The sequence below is a fragment of the Hydra vulgaris genome, chromosome 14 (genome assembly GCF_038396675.1).
Source record: "Hydra vulgaris chromosome 14, alternate assembly HydraT2T_AEP".
In the NCBI taxonomy this organism is placed as follows: Eukaryota; Metazoa; Cnidaria; class Hydrozoa; order Anthoathecata; family Hydridae; genus Hydra; species Hydra vulgaris.
Genome location: NC_088933.1, coordinates 38,451,415 through 38,466,014, shown reverse-complemented (window position 1 = coordinate 38,466,014; position 14,600 = coordinate 38,451,415). Strand labels below are relative to the sequence as shown.

General features: G+C 25.7%; 2 protein-coding genes across 4 annotated transcripts in view; one reads left to right on the top strand and one right to left on the bottom strand.

The window, feature by feature from the left end:
• Window positions 1–14,600, bottom strand: part of LOC105850306 (uncharacterized) — a 110,571-nt gene that overhangs the window by 68,295 nt on the left and 27,676 nt on the right. For all 3 annotated transcript variants that reach the window (XM_065817391.1, XM_065817390.1, XM_065817392.1), the window contains 2 exons: window positions 11,848–11,884; window positions 9,234–9,506 (listed from right to left, as the gene is read on the bottom strand). In XM_065817391.1, the coding sequence (XP_065673463.1) occupies window positions 9,234–9,506; window positions 11,848–11,884 (310 nt within the window). The remainder of the gene's footprint in view (window positions 1–9,233; window positions 9,507–11,847; window positions 11,885–14,600) is intronic.
• On the top strand, window positions 2,852–8,308 carry LOC136090649 (uncharacterized). The gene is made up of 10 exons (XM_065817476.1): window positions 2,852–4,762; window positions 4,970–5,050; window positions 5,304–5,384; window positions 5,500–5,613; window positions 5,752–5,913; window positions 6,007–6,105; window positions 6,731–6,835; window positions 6,932–7,063; window positions 7,264–7,413; window positions 7,738–8,308. Exons 1-5 carry the CDS (start codon window positions 4,663–4,665, stop codon window positions 5,823–5,825), a joined length of 450 nt encoding a protein of 149 aa, XP_065673548.1. The 5' UTR covers window positions 2,852–4,662; the 3' UTR covers window positions 5,826–5,913; window positions 6,007–6,105; window positions 6,731–6,835; window positions 6,932–7,063; window positions 7,264–7,413; window positions 7,738–8,308.

The following is a 14,600-nucleotide window of genomic DNA, read 5'->3' as shown; positions in this document are numbered from 1 at the left end:
GAACTATTGTCATAAGTTATACTGTTTTTGATTAATCTGTTTTCTGTTTATGACCAAGATATGAAAAAACATCAAGGAATAAACCAGGATCACAATTTACAGATGATGTCCAATGTGATATTGACCTGGCAGCAGGAAGACATAACATTGGCCGAAGAAAGTTATACGCACGTGGAGAATAAAAATGAAGAGTTAAAGCGAATTTTTTCACTTCATCGTTGTATCTGTGACCTTTTGGTTTAACATTTTGATTGAAAAATTGGTTCTTAATAATTTCATATGAGAGTCCAGAAAAATTTTCGCTTAAAACAGTGGGAGCATCAGTGATCAAATAATTTTCAGATTTTAAAAGGGAAACCATGTCTTGTAAAGAACAGATTTTCTTTTCTTTTCTTCTTAATTTTTGTTGTAAAGCCTTCACTTTTTTTTTTAATTTTTCTTTTGCTGGTGATAAAGATCTTATAGATTGTGTTGGAGATTGACTGGTGTGGTCATTTTTTTCAATAGTGTTTTCTGGCTGATCATTATGTGTTAAATTAATTTCTTTGCTGGGTTTGTCTATTGCAGGGTAAACATCAAACTTTGTTTTTTTCGATAAAGGATCAAATTTAGATAATGAATTTACTGATGACATCAGTGATGTTCGTATTGATGGGAGTTTCCTTTTTGTCTTTTGAATATTTGTAGAAAATATAAAAACTGATGGCACAGCATTACATTTTAAAATAGGCTTTTGATGATGATCAAGACTTGGATTTTTTTTGTCTGGGATACAATAATTGAGGTCTGATTCTAAAAAATGGTCGCTGCAGATACAGGAGTGTTTGGATGGAAGAAAATTTTCACGTTTCAAAGCAACAATCCATCTTTTACATAATTCAGAATTTTGAAGAGGAAATTTATGAAAGGAGTTCGTGCCGCCTTTTATATATCTATTAGAACATCCATATGCAGCACAAGAATTTACCATTTTTTGATAAAAATAATTGAATTAAATGAATACTTTAGCAAGGCAAAAAAAATAATGCCACGGATTCACTCCCTACATTATATGATATTTACAGTTTTCTGCCCGATATAATAATGGCTGATTAAAATAGTAAACAAATAAATCGGCTTCACTTTTATTATATAAAAATCCCGAAGTTAGACATCTACTTATTTATTTACGTCATTGGTTAGAGGCAAATATTTTATTTTGTATATATATATATATATATATATATATATATATATATATATATATATATATATATATATATATATATAAATTAGTAAAAAACACTTATCTAACTTTTATCTTCGACTTGAAGTTTCACCATTGCTGGATCATCAGGAAAAGTTCTCTTCATCAGGAAGAGAACTCTTCCTGATGATCCAGCAATGGTGAAACTTCAAGTTGAAGATAAAAGTTAGATAAGTGTTTTTTACTAATTTATTATTGCTCTGTTCTTTAAGAACATTGAGCACTCTATTTGTAAAATACACTAACATAATTTACATATATATATATATATATATATATATATATATATATATATATATATATATATATATATATATATATATATATATATATATATATATATATATATATATATATATATATATATATATATATATATATAATATGTAAATTATGTTAGTGTATTTTACAAATAGAGTGCTCAATGTTCTTAAAGAACAGAGCAATAATAAATTAGTAAAAAACACTTATCTAACTTTTATCTTCAACTTGAAGTTTCACCATTGCTGGATCATCAGGAATATATATAAATATATATATATATATATATATATATATATATATATATATATATATATATATATATATATATATATATATATATATTATTTTAAAACATCAAGAAATACAGTTTCTCTCAATACAAATAATATTATTTTATAAGAAATTTTCGCTGGGTTATAGATACCAGCATCATCAGCTTGTAAAAATTTTTACAAGCTGATGATGCTGGTATCTATAACCCAGCGAAAATTTCTTATAAAATAATATTATTTGTATTGAGAGAAACTGTATTTCTTGATGTTTTAAAATAATATATAATATACTCTCATACAAGATGTCATCTTTCAAAAATATATATATATATATATATATATATATATATAATATATATATATATATATATATATATATATATATATATATATATATATATATATGTAAATTATGTAAGTGTATTTTACAAATAGAGTGTTCTTAAAGAACAGAGCAATAATTAATTAGTATAAAACACTTATCTAACTTTTATCTAAAAGTAATAAAAATAAAAGTTAGATAAGTGTTTTTTACTAATTAATTATATATATTATACATACATATATTTATATATATATATATATATATATATATATATATATATATATATATATATATATATATATATATATTATATATATATATATATGTGTGTGTGTGTTTGTATATATACATGTGTATGTGTTTACATATATATATATATATATATATATATATATATATATATATATATATATATATATATATATATATATATATATATATATATATATATATGTATGTGTTTGTGTATGTACATGTGTATGTGTTTGTGTATATACATATGTATATACATACATACATATATATATATATATATATATATATATATGTGTGTGTGTGTGTGTGTGTGTGTGTGTGTGTGTGTGTGTGTGTTTGTTTTATATATATATAAACAAACACATACATATATATATATATATATATATATATATATATATATATATATATATATATATATATATATATATATATATATATATGTATATATATATATATATATGTATGTGTTTGTGTATGTACAGATCTCACCAAATGGGCAGTAAAATGTAAACTTCAAAGAGAGTACTTTAATGAGTTGCTAAACTTGATAAGAATTTGTGGTCGTTTTCCAAGAGAAGATATTCCAAAAGACTCTCGCACTTTACTACATACACCTCGTCATGTTGATGTTGTTGATAAATGTGCTGGAAAATATGTTTACCTAGGATTAAGGAAAGGTATTTTATCAATTTTTCAAAGAAGCAAAAAGAAAATCAGATCTGTTGAAGTTGATTTAAATATTGATGGATTACTTGTACATAAATCATCAAGTTTTCAATTTTGGCCGATTTTATGTAGAGTTATTCGTATAGTTGACCAGCCATTTGTGGTTGCCTTGTACAGTGGTAATAAACCTTCTCATATTGATCAGTTTTTAGGTGACTTTGTTAATGAAGCTAATTACATGCACCTGCATGGAATTTCTATAAATGGCATTAAATTGCCATTTCGAGTTCGTTCATTTATTTGTCATGCACCTGCACGAGCATTTATTAAATGTGTAGTTGGACACACTGCAAAGCTTGGTTGTGAAAGATGTAGTACATCTTTCAGAAAATCATAGAATAGTTTCAGAGGCAACATCAGAAAATCATAGAATAGTTTATTTAAATAATGGTGGAAAATTGAGAACTGATATTGAATTTCGTCAAGGATGTTATCCATGTCATAAATTGTCTAATAGTCCTCTTCTTAAATTAATTGGAATCAACATCATTAAAGATTTTCCATTAGATGCTATGCACCTTATTTTTTTAGGTGTTTATAAACGATTCTTATGTTTTTTAAACCTGGCCCCAAGTGTCCAGCTTAGTTTTCAAAACATAGAATCTGTTTCAAAAATCCGAGTGTACACCATCACAGTTTGCAAGGTGCCCTCGCAGTTTGTTACAACTGGACAGATGGAAAGCTACCGAATTTAGACAATTTCTATTGTATACTGGTATGGTGGTTTTAAGAAATGAAAATCCAAAGAATCTTTATGATCTATTTTTGGCATTTACAATTGCAATCAAAATTTTGCATATTGAAAATTCTACTTGAAGAAATAGTTTGCTTCTTTTTGCCCATGAACTTCTTAAAACTTTTGTTTCAAACAGCAAAGTTCTTTGTGGTCCTACATTTGTGACTTATAATGTACACAACTTGATTCATATTGTAAATAATGTGGAATACTTCTCTTGTTCTTTAGCAAATATTACTTGCTTTCCATTTGAAAATTATTTACAACATTTAAAGCAGTTAGTGCATGGAGCCAAAAATAATCCTGTTGTTTCAGCAGTGAGAAGAATTGAAGAACACACAATTGCAAATGTCATTAAATGTAACAACAAACCTAACAAAATTAAGATATCATCACAGAAAAGAGATTACTTTTAATCAGAAAAGAAGTTACTTTTAATGGAAATGGTGAAGACCAACATTTAATTTGCAAAATAGTTCATCCACTAAAACTCAAATTATTTTTTGATTAGCCAATTAATAGTAGGGAACTTGGTATTCTTTATTGTTCCGACATTGATAAACAAAAAAGAAAAATTGTGAAAATGAAAAGATGCGATGTTGCACAGAAGTTGTACGCTATGAAATATCTTCAAAATGGAATCATTTTTGTGCCAGTTAAATCTGCTGTAGACTAGATTTTTGTGTGATAAATCTTTATCCAAAATATCGCATAATAATATTTGTATTTTGTAAAATATTAATTCACTCGTTTTATTATATTAGTTAACATACAAAAATATTTATTCTAAGCAAGTTATTTTGTAATTCATTATTTTCATTGTACAATAAAAGTTATGTGTAATTTTTTTTTAATTTGCTTTAGAATGTCTAATATAAATAGATATTGCAAACTTATAAGAGAGAAAAAACCAAGTCGTGACATGAATTTCATATGTGAGTTAACTTATTTGTATTTTCTTTCTGAACTTTTGTAGCCGTGGCTCTAAACATTTGGGCTTGCAGATTTTTCTCTAAAATAATTCTATAATATGTCTATATAAAATTATTTACTGCTCAATTTGTTTAAGTGATTTAATATATTTATTCAATGCCTAAAAGCTAAGCTAACTCTTAAGGTTAAATTATTATTTTATTCAAAAGATGATTCATCTGACATGACAAAGCACGAGGAGGATGGCGAATCAGGTCAAGTTTATCATGGCAAACAAGACTTTCTTCAAAGTACAAAATTTCTATTATGATTTAAGATCATTTAGTTCCTACATTTTATCAGGGTGTAAGCCAGCTTAATGACACCGCGGAATTCAAAATTATTTTAAAATTCCTAAAATACTATGACCAATGTAAATTCCCAATATTTCTTACAACAATAACAATATAAACTCACAATAATATGATAACACTGTATAAAATTTGTTCCTGGCTAACACCCTGTTTATATAAATAGTTAGATAAGAATTAATGTTTTTATTAGAGGAAGCGAGGCTGCACCAATATCCTGTCTATGCTTCATCAAATGATCTTTCTCTACCAACATTGACAGCAAAAAAATTAAGTAATATTTTGTTGCAAAATAATTTCTGTAAAGAATTTTACTTATTTGTCAATCAATTGTTCGTATTTAAAAATTATGTAAATGTTAAATTAGTTTAAATGTTTAATTGTTTTAGAAGATACAAAAATGAGTCAACAATATAAAAATTATGTCATAAGCCAAAGTCAGCAGGAAGATGTCTTGCATAGTTTATCTGATGGCAGAAATGATACCTTATTTGTAGACAAAGGTAAGGGTTTCTTAACAAAGCAGGTTTGTGACATGTACATTTGTACAGGTGAGATGTGTTCGTTATGATTTTTAGATGTGTATGTCTGTGTTTATAGATATATATTTGCTTATTCATATTTGTTGTGTTTTAAACCAGGCTATGTGGATTTTAATAATCAAACATATATTGGAACGAATTCTAAACAACTTGTAAATTATTCTACAATTTAAAAAAAGCCAATGAGTGAAGATTTGATTGCAGCTGGGACTGCTGATGAAAATAGTTGTCTTGAGGCTCTAGTAGCCTTTTCAGGAAAAAGTTAGTATTTTATATTTTTTTTATTTTAAAGAGTTAAAAAATAATACATTATTATTTACGTTGAATTCTGTTCTTGTGAATTTTATCTTGTAGGAGTTGAACCTGCATTTTATAATCATGATCCTGACAATACAATATCCAAAAGAAAAATTAGGAAACTAGATGAAGAAGATAATATTATCTTTAATAAAGGTAAGGGTATAGTAACAAAGTAGTTAAAACATATTCAGGTAAGCATCAGCGTTATTTATATATATATATATATATATATATATATATATATATATATATATATATATATATATATATATATTTATATATATATATATATTTATATATATATATATATTTATATATATATATATATATATATATATATAAATAAAATTTACAAAAATATATATAATTATATAATTATATATATTTTTGTAAATTTTATTTATATATATATATATATATATATATATATATATATATATATATATATATACATATACATATACATATACATATACATATACATATATATATACATATATATATACATATACATATATATACATATATATATACATATACATATATATATACATATATATATATAAAATTTACAAAAATATATATAATTATATAATTTTCTAAAACAATATAAATAATCAAAATAATAAGGTGTATATATATATATATATATATATATATATATATATATATATATATATATATATATATATATATATATATATATATATATATATATATATATATGTACTCATACTTATTTATTGTATTTAAACCAGAATATGTTTCTTTTAATAAGCAAAAATACATTGGAATGGATTTTAGTCATTTTTCTACAATTGCAAAGAAGCCAATGAGAGAAGATTTAGTTGCTGTTGAGACTAGAAGCGATTTCTGGGAAAGGGTAATATTTTTTAGTTTTTAATAAAAAAAGTTTTAAAATAAAAATAGTTCCTTGATATTTATGGTGAATTCCCTTCTTGTGAATTTTATGTTGTAGGAGCTGAACCTGCATCACATAATCATGATACTGACAATAAAATTTTTGATAGAAAACTTCGGAATTTCGATAATGATGACAATGTTTTTCTTAACAAATGTTAGGGAATAGTAACAAAGTAGATCTATTCAGGTACTTTCAGCACGAGTGAAATGTGTGCATTAGGATTACAAAAAAATTTCAATTGTTGATTTATATACACAATCCCAACTTTTTTAGATTTATGCAAGTTTTTTTTTTGTTTTTTTACATTTTATTTTTGCTATCTATATAAGATTTATTTTTTATTTATTTGTTATGTAAATTATATAAATGTATGTATTTTAAACCAGGGTATATGAAATTCAACAAGCAAAGTAACAATGAATATGGATTTAATTCAACCATTAAAGATATCAACATTTTAAAATAAACATCCAATCAGAAAAGATGGTTTAAATGCTGATGAAAGCAATTCCAATGAATCTCTACTTTCTGATTCAGTAAAAAATGATTATTTTTTTTATCTTTGATTTCAATATTTTACTTAGTGATTTATGTTTTTTTAATGGTGAGGTTTATTTACAAAATAAAGTCTCCAATTTAGAGTGAGGACTATAAAAAAACACAATTTTACAGGAGGAGTGAATGGATAGTGATGGAAATGATAGAGAAGTAAAGAATAAATTTAACCATTAAAAATCATTACTCCAGTACTTTCAACTAGTTAAACAAATTTATTTTTTAGACTGTACTATACAAAATGATATAATATAATGTTCTTATTTTTGCTATTATAAATTTTGTCTTTTCTCAACTAAATAAAGGCGATTCATCAAAATCATATAACAATAAAGGAGGTCGACCAAAAAATCATACAAACGAAACAATTCCAATGGATTATGCAGCGCAAAATAGTTAAGTAAATAGGATTAAGAAAACTGTGGATATGTCTGTAAGTCTATTACAACAGCTTCTAGATAAAGATTCCAATGTTACATTTGAACAGGTTACCTCAATGGACGAGTTAGTCAAATTTGAGATCCAACTTGAAGACAATGTAGTTAAAAATGCAATGGGAACTGTTAGCAAGGGTACAAAAGCGCATTGCTATGCTGTTTATATTCGATCATGACGGAGGAAGAGTAATCAAAAGTCAACGTATCGTATAGTAACCATGTGCCAAACAAGATTTATACTGACCATTTGTCATTAAGACGTACCTTTAATTTTTTTGAGCTCATGCTGCCAAGAGGCTGAACAATATATACGTTGTCTTTTAATTGCAGTTGTTTAGGTGGCATATATATTTTGTTATTTGAAGGAAGAAATTTAGAAATTGTAATGAAATTTAGTATTTCTTTATAAATATAATGTAGTAAGTAAAATATAATGAAATTAACATGTTTTAGTCAAAGTCAATCAAAGCTTAAAAAGTTTATCTAAATTGATTGATAAAATATCATAAATCATTGATAAATAGTTAATAAAAACTAGTTTGCATGACCTTAGTATAAACTCGCAGCGGGCTTTAATCTTACGAGAAATCTACGTATTTTTAGCTAGGACTACGTTGTACCAGTTTAAGAATTAATTTCTATATTAAAATTTAATTTATACGTGTTTGAAGATATATATAACCTAATAAAGTAATTAAATTAGATACGTATTTAAAACCTCATAAAACACGTGTTTAAAACTTCTTGCAACACGTATTTAAAACCACAAAAAACACGTGTCAAACTCCAGTAAAACTACTCGTGAAATCCACGTGTTTTTGGTTTACGCCTGGATCGTAACAAACACGTGTCTAAACGGGTTTTAGTTCCGAGATTAAAACTAGATGTGCCGGCTGGGATTTATATTTTATTATTTATATTTTTTAATATATATATATATATATATATATATATATATATATATATATATATATATATATATATATATATATATATATATATATATATATATATATATATATTTATATATATATATATATATATAGATATATATAGATATTTAAAAATATATGGTTTTAGATCGACATTAAACTTTTTAAATTACTTCTCTGAACTCTGCAATAAGTGTACCCAAAAAATTAATTTAAAAAGATTTTAGTTATTATATGTTATTACTTTCAAATTTTTTCTTGATCATAATTCTACCCCTCCCCCTTTTTTTATCAAAAAACTTCAGGCCCCTCTAATATCAAAATTGTTGTTACGGCTCTGCATACATACATATATACATACATGCATACATACATGCATGCATACATACATACATACATACATAAAGATTTAATAAGTAATAATACACCGACCCTCTGGTTTACATAGGTAGAAAATATTGGCGTATTTTGTGAAGCCAGTACATGGATCACCATATAGATCTGTAGTGGATTGAACAACACAGTTAGCTTTTCCGTCACATACGTTTTGAACCATTTCAGTAATATTTTGTGAACAATTTTTAAAATTCTTATTTTGACAGTATGGACAGTTTGAAAGAATCGGACTGAATGTAGCACTCTCAATTTTTATCAAAGTTTGCACCGGACATTTTATTTCGTTCGAAGTCCGTTCAATTATCGAAGCTGAAATAAAAAAAAAAGTAAATCAGTTTACTCAAAAATATAATTAAATTAAAATTTTTACATTTTTTATTTTACATTTATTTTGCTGTTTCATTACACATTTGATGTGGAAGGCTTGTTTTCTTCTATTTCTACTTCATTTTCTGTTTCTAACTCACAACTTTGCGGTGGAGTAGGAACTGGTAAATTATCTGAATGTGGAATAGGTCGAATGGCAGATGGAAGATTCGGATATTTAACTGTTCCTACTTTTTTCATTGACAAACCTGCTTTAATGGGTGGGGTCAAGCAGAAATAGCAGCCATCTGTATGATTTTTTTAGGCTCTCTCCAAATAACTATATACATAACTAGTATCACAAGTTTTAAACATGAACAAAACATTTTGGATAGTCAAAAAAAAAAATTAAAAAAAAAAAATTAATGATTTCTACCCTTGCAATGGTTGAATAAGCGATCGCGATTTACAAAATCTGGAAAAATATCTGTTCTTTAAAATTTGGAGAACATCTAATTGTTTTTACTATTATGTTAAAGTATTATGCTCTTCAAACCATTCAAAAAAGTTACAGAATAACCAGCTCAGCTATATATCCAACTCCAAGGAAATCAATTTGTCTATTGATGATATATTTTTGTATTTTTAAACATTGAATATTTTACTTTTTTATTTTTTATGCAGTGATGTAACTGAATATGTATATGAATGCAATTAAATTTTTCTTGTGCTTTATTCACCTGACCATTTATGTTTGCATTTGATTTTTATGAGATTTTTGAATTTACGAGCGGTTCTCGATAAAGACTTGATGGTGTTCAGCGAGTGTCCGCTTTCTTTTTATTTTATTAGCCTTGAAATAAAAAGTTTTTTTTGGTTGATTTTAAAATTACCGCGCGCTTTTACAGACCATTAGAAGCTTTTTTCATAATGCTAAACTTTTTATAAAGTGCGTTTTTATGAAGTTGTTTAAGTTCTTTAATGCGTTATAAATATTATTTAAATATTTACTCTATTTTTCTAGGTGCTTTTCTACTTCAATTAAAATTTGGGATTACTTATGTTGTTTGAACTAAGAATGAATTATAAAAGTTATAAGTGCGTTGTAAAAGTATTACACTTATATAGTGTTATTACTTTTATAATGAAGTTACTAGAGTGTTATTACTTTTGTAGTCGTAAGTTTGTTATTTTATACTTTATAACTTTTTCGCTAACAAATTTAAGTTGATTCGCCTTGAAAAATTCGATTGAAAACAAAGTACACGGTTTTGCATAAACTAAAATTTTGAAGACCAGATATTTTTCCGGATTTTTCATTTCGCGATCACTTAATTCAAAAAATTTTCTTAAAAAACTATATCACGCACTTTCCATTAGAAGTAAAATTAATATAAGAAAAATATTTAAATTGTTCTTGGATAATTTAAAATAAATTTCAACAAAAGTTCAAAAAAAAATTATTACTCAAATGGAATAAAAACTTTAACGGTTTATTAAAAAACGTTAGGATATTATGAAAGAAATATTTGGTACCAAAAACAGCAAATCAAATAGTTTTCTTGCTAAAATTGTCGTAAATAAACAGTGTGACAACAATAATACATTCTTAAAAATGTTTAACAGGCTTTTTGTTAATATGGGCTCAAACTGGATTAAAAAAACAATTGTCCAAACAACTTATATTAAGTTTATCTAATGCAAACGATTCTGTTTTTAATCACACACAGTTTTAGATATAGTTAATAGCGTAAGTGATTCTATCGACGAAAAGCATTTTTTGATAGAAACTTCTATAAACCTATCCATAGCGAAACTTCTGTAAACCTATCCATAACTACAAAAGAAAAGGAGAAATATAGAACCTAAATATCTCGTTCAAAGTGATTAACTTTTCTTTAAAAACAGAAAAAACACATCTTGTCTCATTCCAACCATCAGAAAAATTACATACCAAGCATGCTACCATTACTAAAATTTGAAAACAATAGCATCAAAAGAACTTAAACAATTAAATTTCTTCGTAAATACAAATATAATAATATCAAAAAGTATCATTATACTCTTTAGAGTTAAAACTATTATTTCCCAAGCTAATAAAAAGCTTTCTATTTTTTTACATTTAAATTTATAAAAAATAATAATAAAATAATAAATAAAAAACTAATAAAAAACTAAAATTATATATATATATATATATATATATATATATATATATATATATATATATATATATATATATATATATATATATATATATATATATATATATATATATATATATATATATATATAGTGAGAGAGATTAAAACGGTTTAAAAAAATAACTTTAGAGTTTACTTACTATTGTTATATTGACACCTTCCCATCGTGATTTCTATCTAAAATAAAAATAATATAACACTTTTTAAGTAAAAAATACAACTGTACTTAGTGTTTATAAATGATCAGGGTGGGGGTTCACAAAACTTCCTAAGCCGTAAGTTTGGCGTCAGTTTAACGTAAGTTACAAAACTTGCTGAGATACAAAGTAGTACAAAGCTTGCAAATTATTTTTCGTAAGTTCAATTCCTTAAATATGGTACTCACAAAACATCTTAAGATATTGCTCAGCTAGATTTAAGCAAGAAAAGTTGCGTTAGGTAGGAGATACCATAACTTTGGCGTAACTTGAAATTATTTGCGCAGCTAACATACATTGATTTTTTTGTTCTGTGATAAGATTTTTAAAAACTTGTGATAAATATAGTGTATATTAGAGATATCACGAAGAGTGATTTTGCTGAATACCGAATATTTGTCTAGGCACTCGGCCGAAGCACCGACTGTTCTGTGACACGTAGTTATTTTCGAATGTTCCGACCTGGTTCATTTAAGTGAATACCTTAACTATGCAGCGTGCGTTTATGTTTCATTTGTCACGAATTATTTGTTGACAGGTACATCTAATTGTTTTTACTATTATGTTAAAGTATTATGCTCTTCAAACCATTCAAAAAAGTTACAGAATAACCAGCTCAGCTATATATCCAACCTTAAGGAAATCATTTTTGTCTATTGATGATATATTTTTGTATTTTTAAGTATTGAATAATTTACTTTTTTATTTTTTATGCAGTGATGTAACTGAATATGTATATGAATGCAATTAAATTTTTCTTGTGCTTTATTCACTTGACCATTTATGTTTGCATTTGATTTTTATGAGATTTTTGAATTACGAGCGGTTCTCGATAAAGACTTGATGGTGTTCAGCGAGTGTCCGCTTTCTTTTTATTTTATTAAATCAAATACTTGTATATTTTTTGTTTATTTATATTTTCTAGTTGTAAAAGGATTTTATAATCTTAACGATTTCATTTATTTGATTAACGATTTTTATATTTTGTATTAATTTTAAGTTTCAAGTTTTTCATCAGCGGTTCTCTGCGACTAGACTTAATGGTCTTCTTTGAGTATCCGCCTTCTTTATTTATTTTTATGATATCTTCACTTGTATTTTTCTTTTGCATATTTGTATCTCAAACATTGTAGTAAAGAACAAAACAAAACAAAACAAAAAAAATAAAAAAAATCTTGTACTTCTGAAGTACTTAGAGAAGTTGCTAATGATAGATATAGCACAAACTCTAAACTTATTAAAAATAATTACTACAACTTGATGATTACTACATGATTACTAAATGAGTCACTACAACCTGGACTTTGATGGTTTTAATTTATTGATTAACTTTAATGATGCGCATTTAAAAAAATAAATTTCAAGGGATTATTTAAAACTCAACGAGCAAAACACCAAGAAAGATTAGGGTTTGGGAAAACCTGGCATTTTTAGACCCGACGAGTCCGAGTCGAGTCTAAGAATATTTATCGGGTCCGGGTTCGGGTCCGGATCCAATACGTCTTTTTAACTTGCAATTTAACAACAGCATAAAAGGATTTTTTGTTCTCACGCCGATTTTTAAAAATGGATTTGGTATACGTTAAGGTAAATAAAACAACTTTTAGACTGTTCAACGTCTAACGTAAATATATTATTCTATACTTTTATTATAATCTTAAACTACCAAATAAACTTGAACAAATTCTTGTACAGAAGTTGGATGCTACAGAAAATGTTTTATCGTTTTATCGTTATTAACGTTTGATACAATTTTTCTAAATATACAGTTCTTTTTTTAGTTTTTGAAAATAATAAAAGTTCTTTTTTAATATCAGCTAATTTATTTCCGCAACTTGGCAAAATTGGACATTTTGCACTTTAAATATTTTATGTAGTTCTTCCTCCAGTGTTAATGGTAGTGTGTTTCCTGTAGTATTTTTGTTATTTTCAGCTGAATGCCCCTGTTCATGCGTGTTTTGCTGTTCTTCATCCTCACCAAATAATCTCTTCAGTAAATCTGTTGTAAATAATTGTATTTTCTTTGAAGACATAGTACGATTTACAAGAGAATCTAATTGCTCTTCTACTTCTTGGTTTTTACGTCTATTTATTCGAGTTTTCATCTTCATTTATAGCTCTCTAATCGGGCTGTTGCAAGATTAGCATCGTCTCTGCTAAGAGCTTCAACAGTTAAATTAATTGGCTTTAGAGTATTTTCCAAACCATTTAGTAATTCAATATTAATATTTTCTATTAAACGTTTACTTCCAATATCTTGCAGAGCTTCTTTAATGATATAAAATAATTTTAAAAAACTAGATATCATTTTGATAATTGAGTTCCAACGAGTTCTTACATCTAACACTAGCTGAAGTTCATTTTCTAAAACTATTTTGATCTTTTCTTGCAAAATATTATTTCTCACAGAAGAACTTTTAAAAAATTTAACAATTATACGAACACTTTTTATATTTTCTTCTACATTGCCTAAATTTGTTAATTCAATTTGTCCATACTCTTCGACGTCATCGTCGCTCTCGTCAGAATAATAATTTTCATTTTGATCATCATTAATATCATCTTGATCGTGTTTATTTCTATCTCCATCAACGTAATTTTTCTTTTGCAAGGCTAAAATATTTTTCTTTTTATATAGTACATCACAAACAGCTAAGTGTATAGTGTGACTCAAACACAAATTATAGAGACTAGGA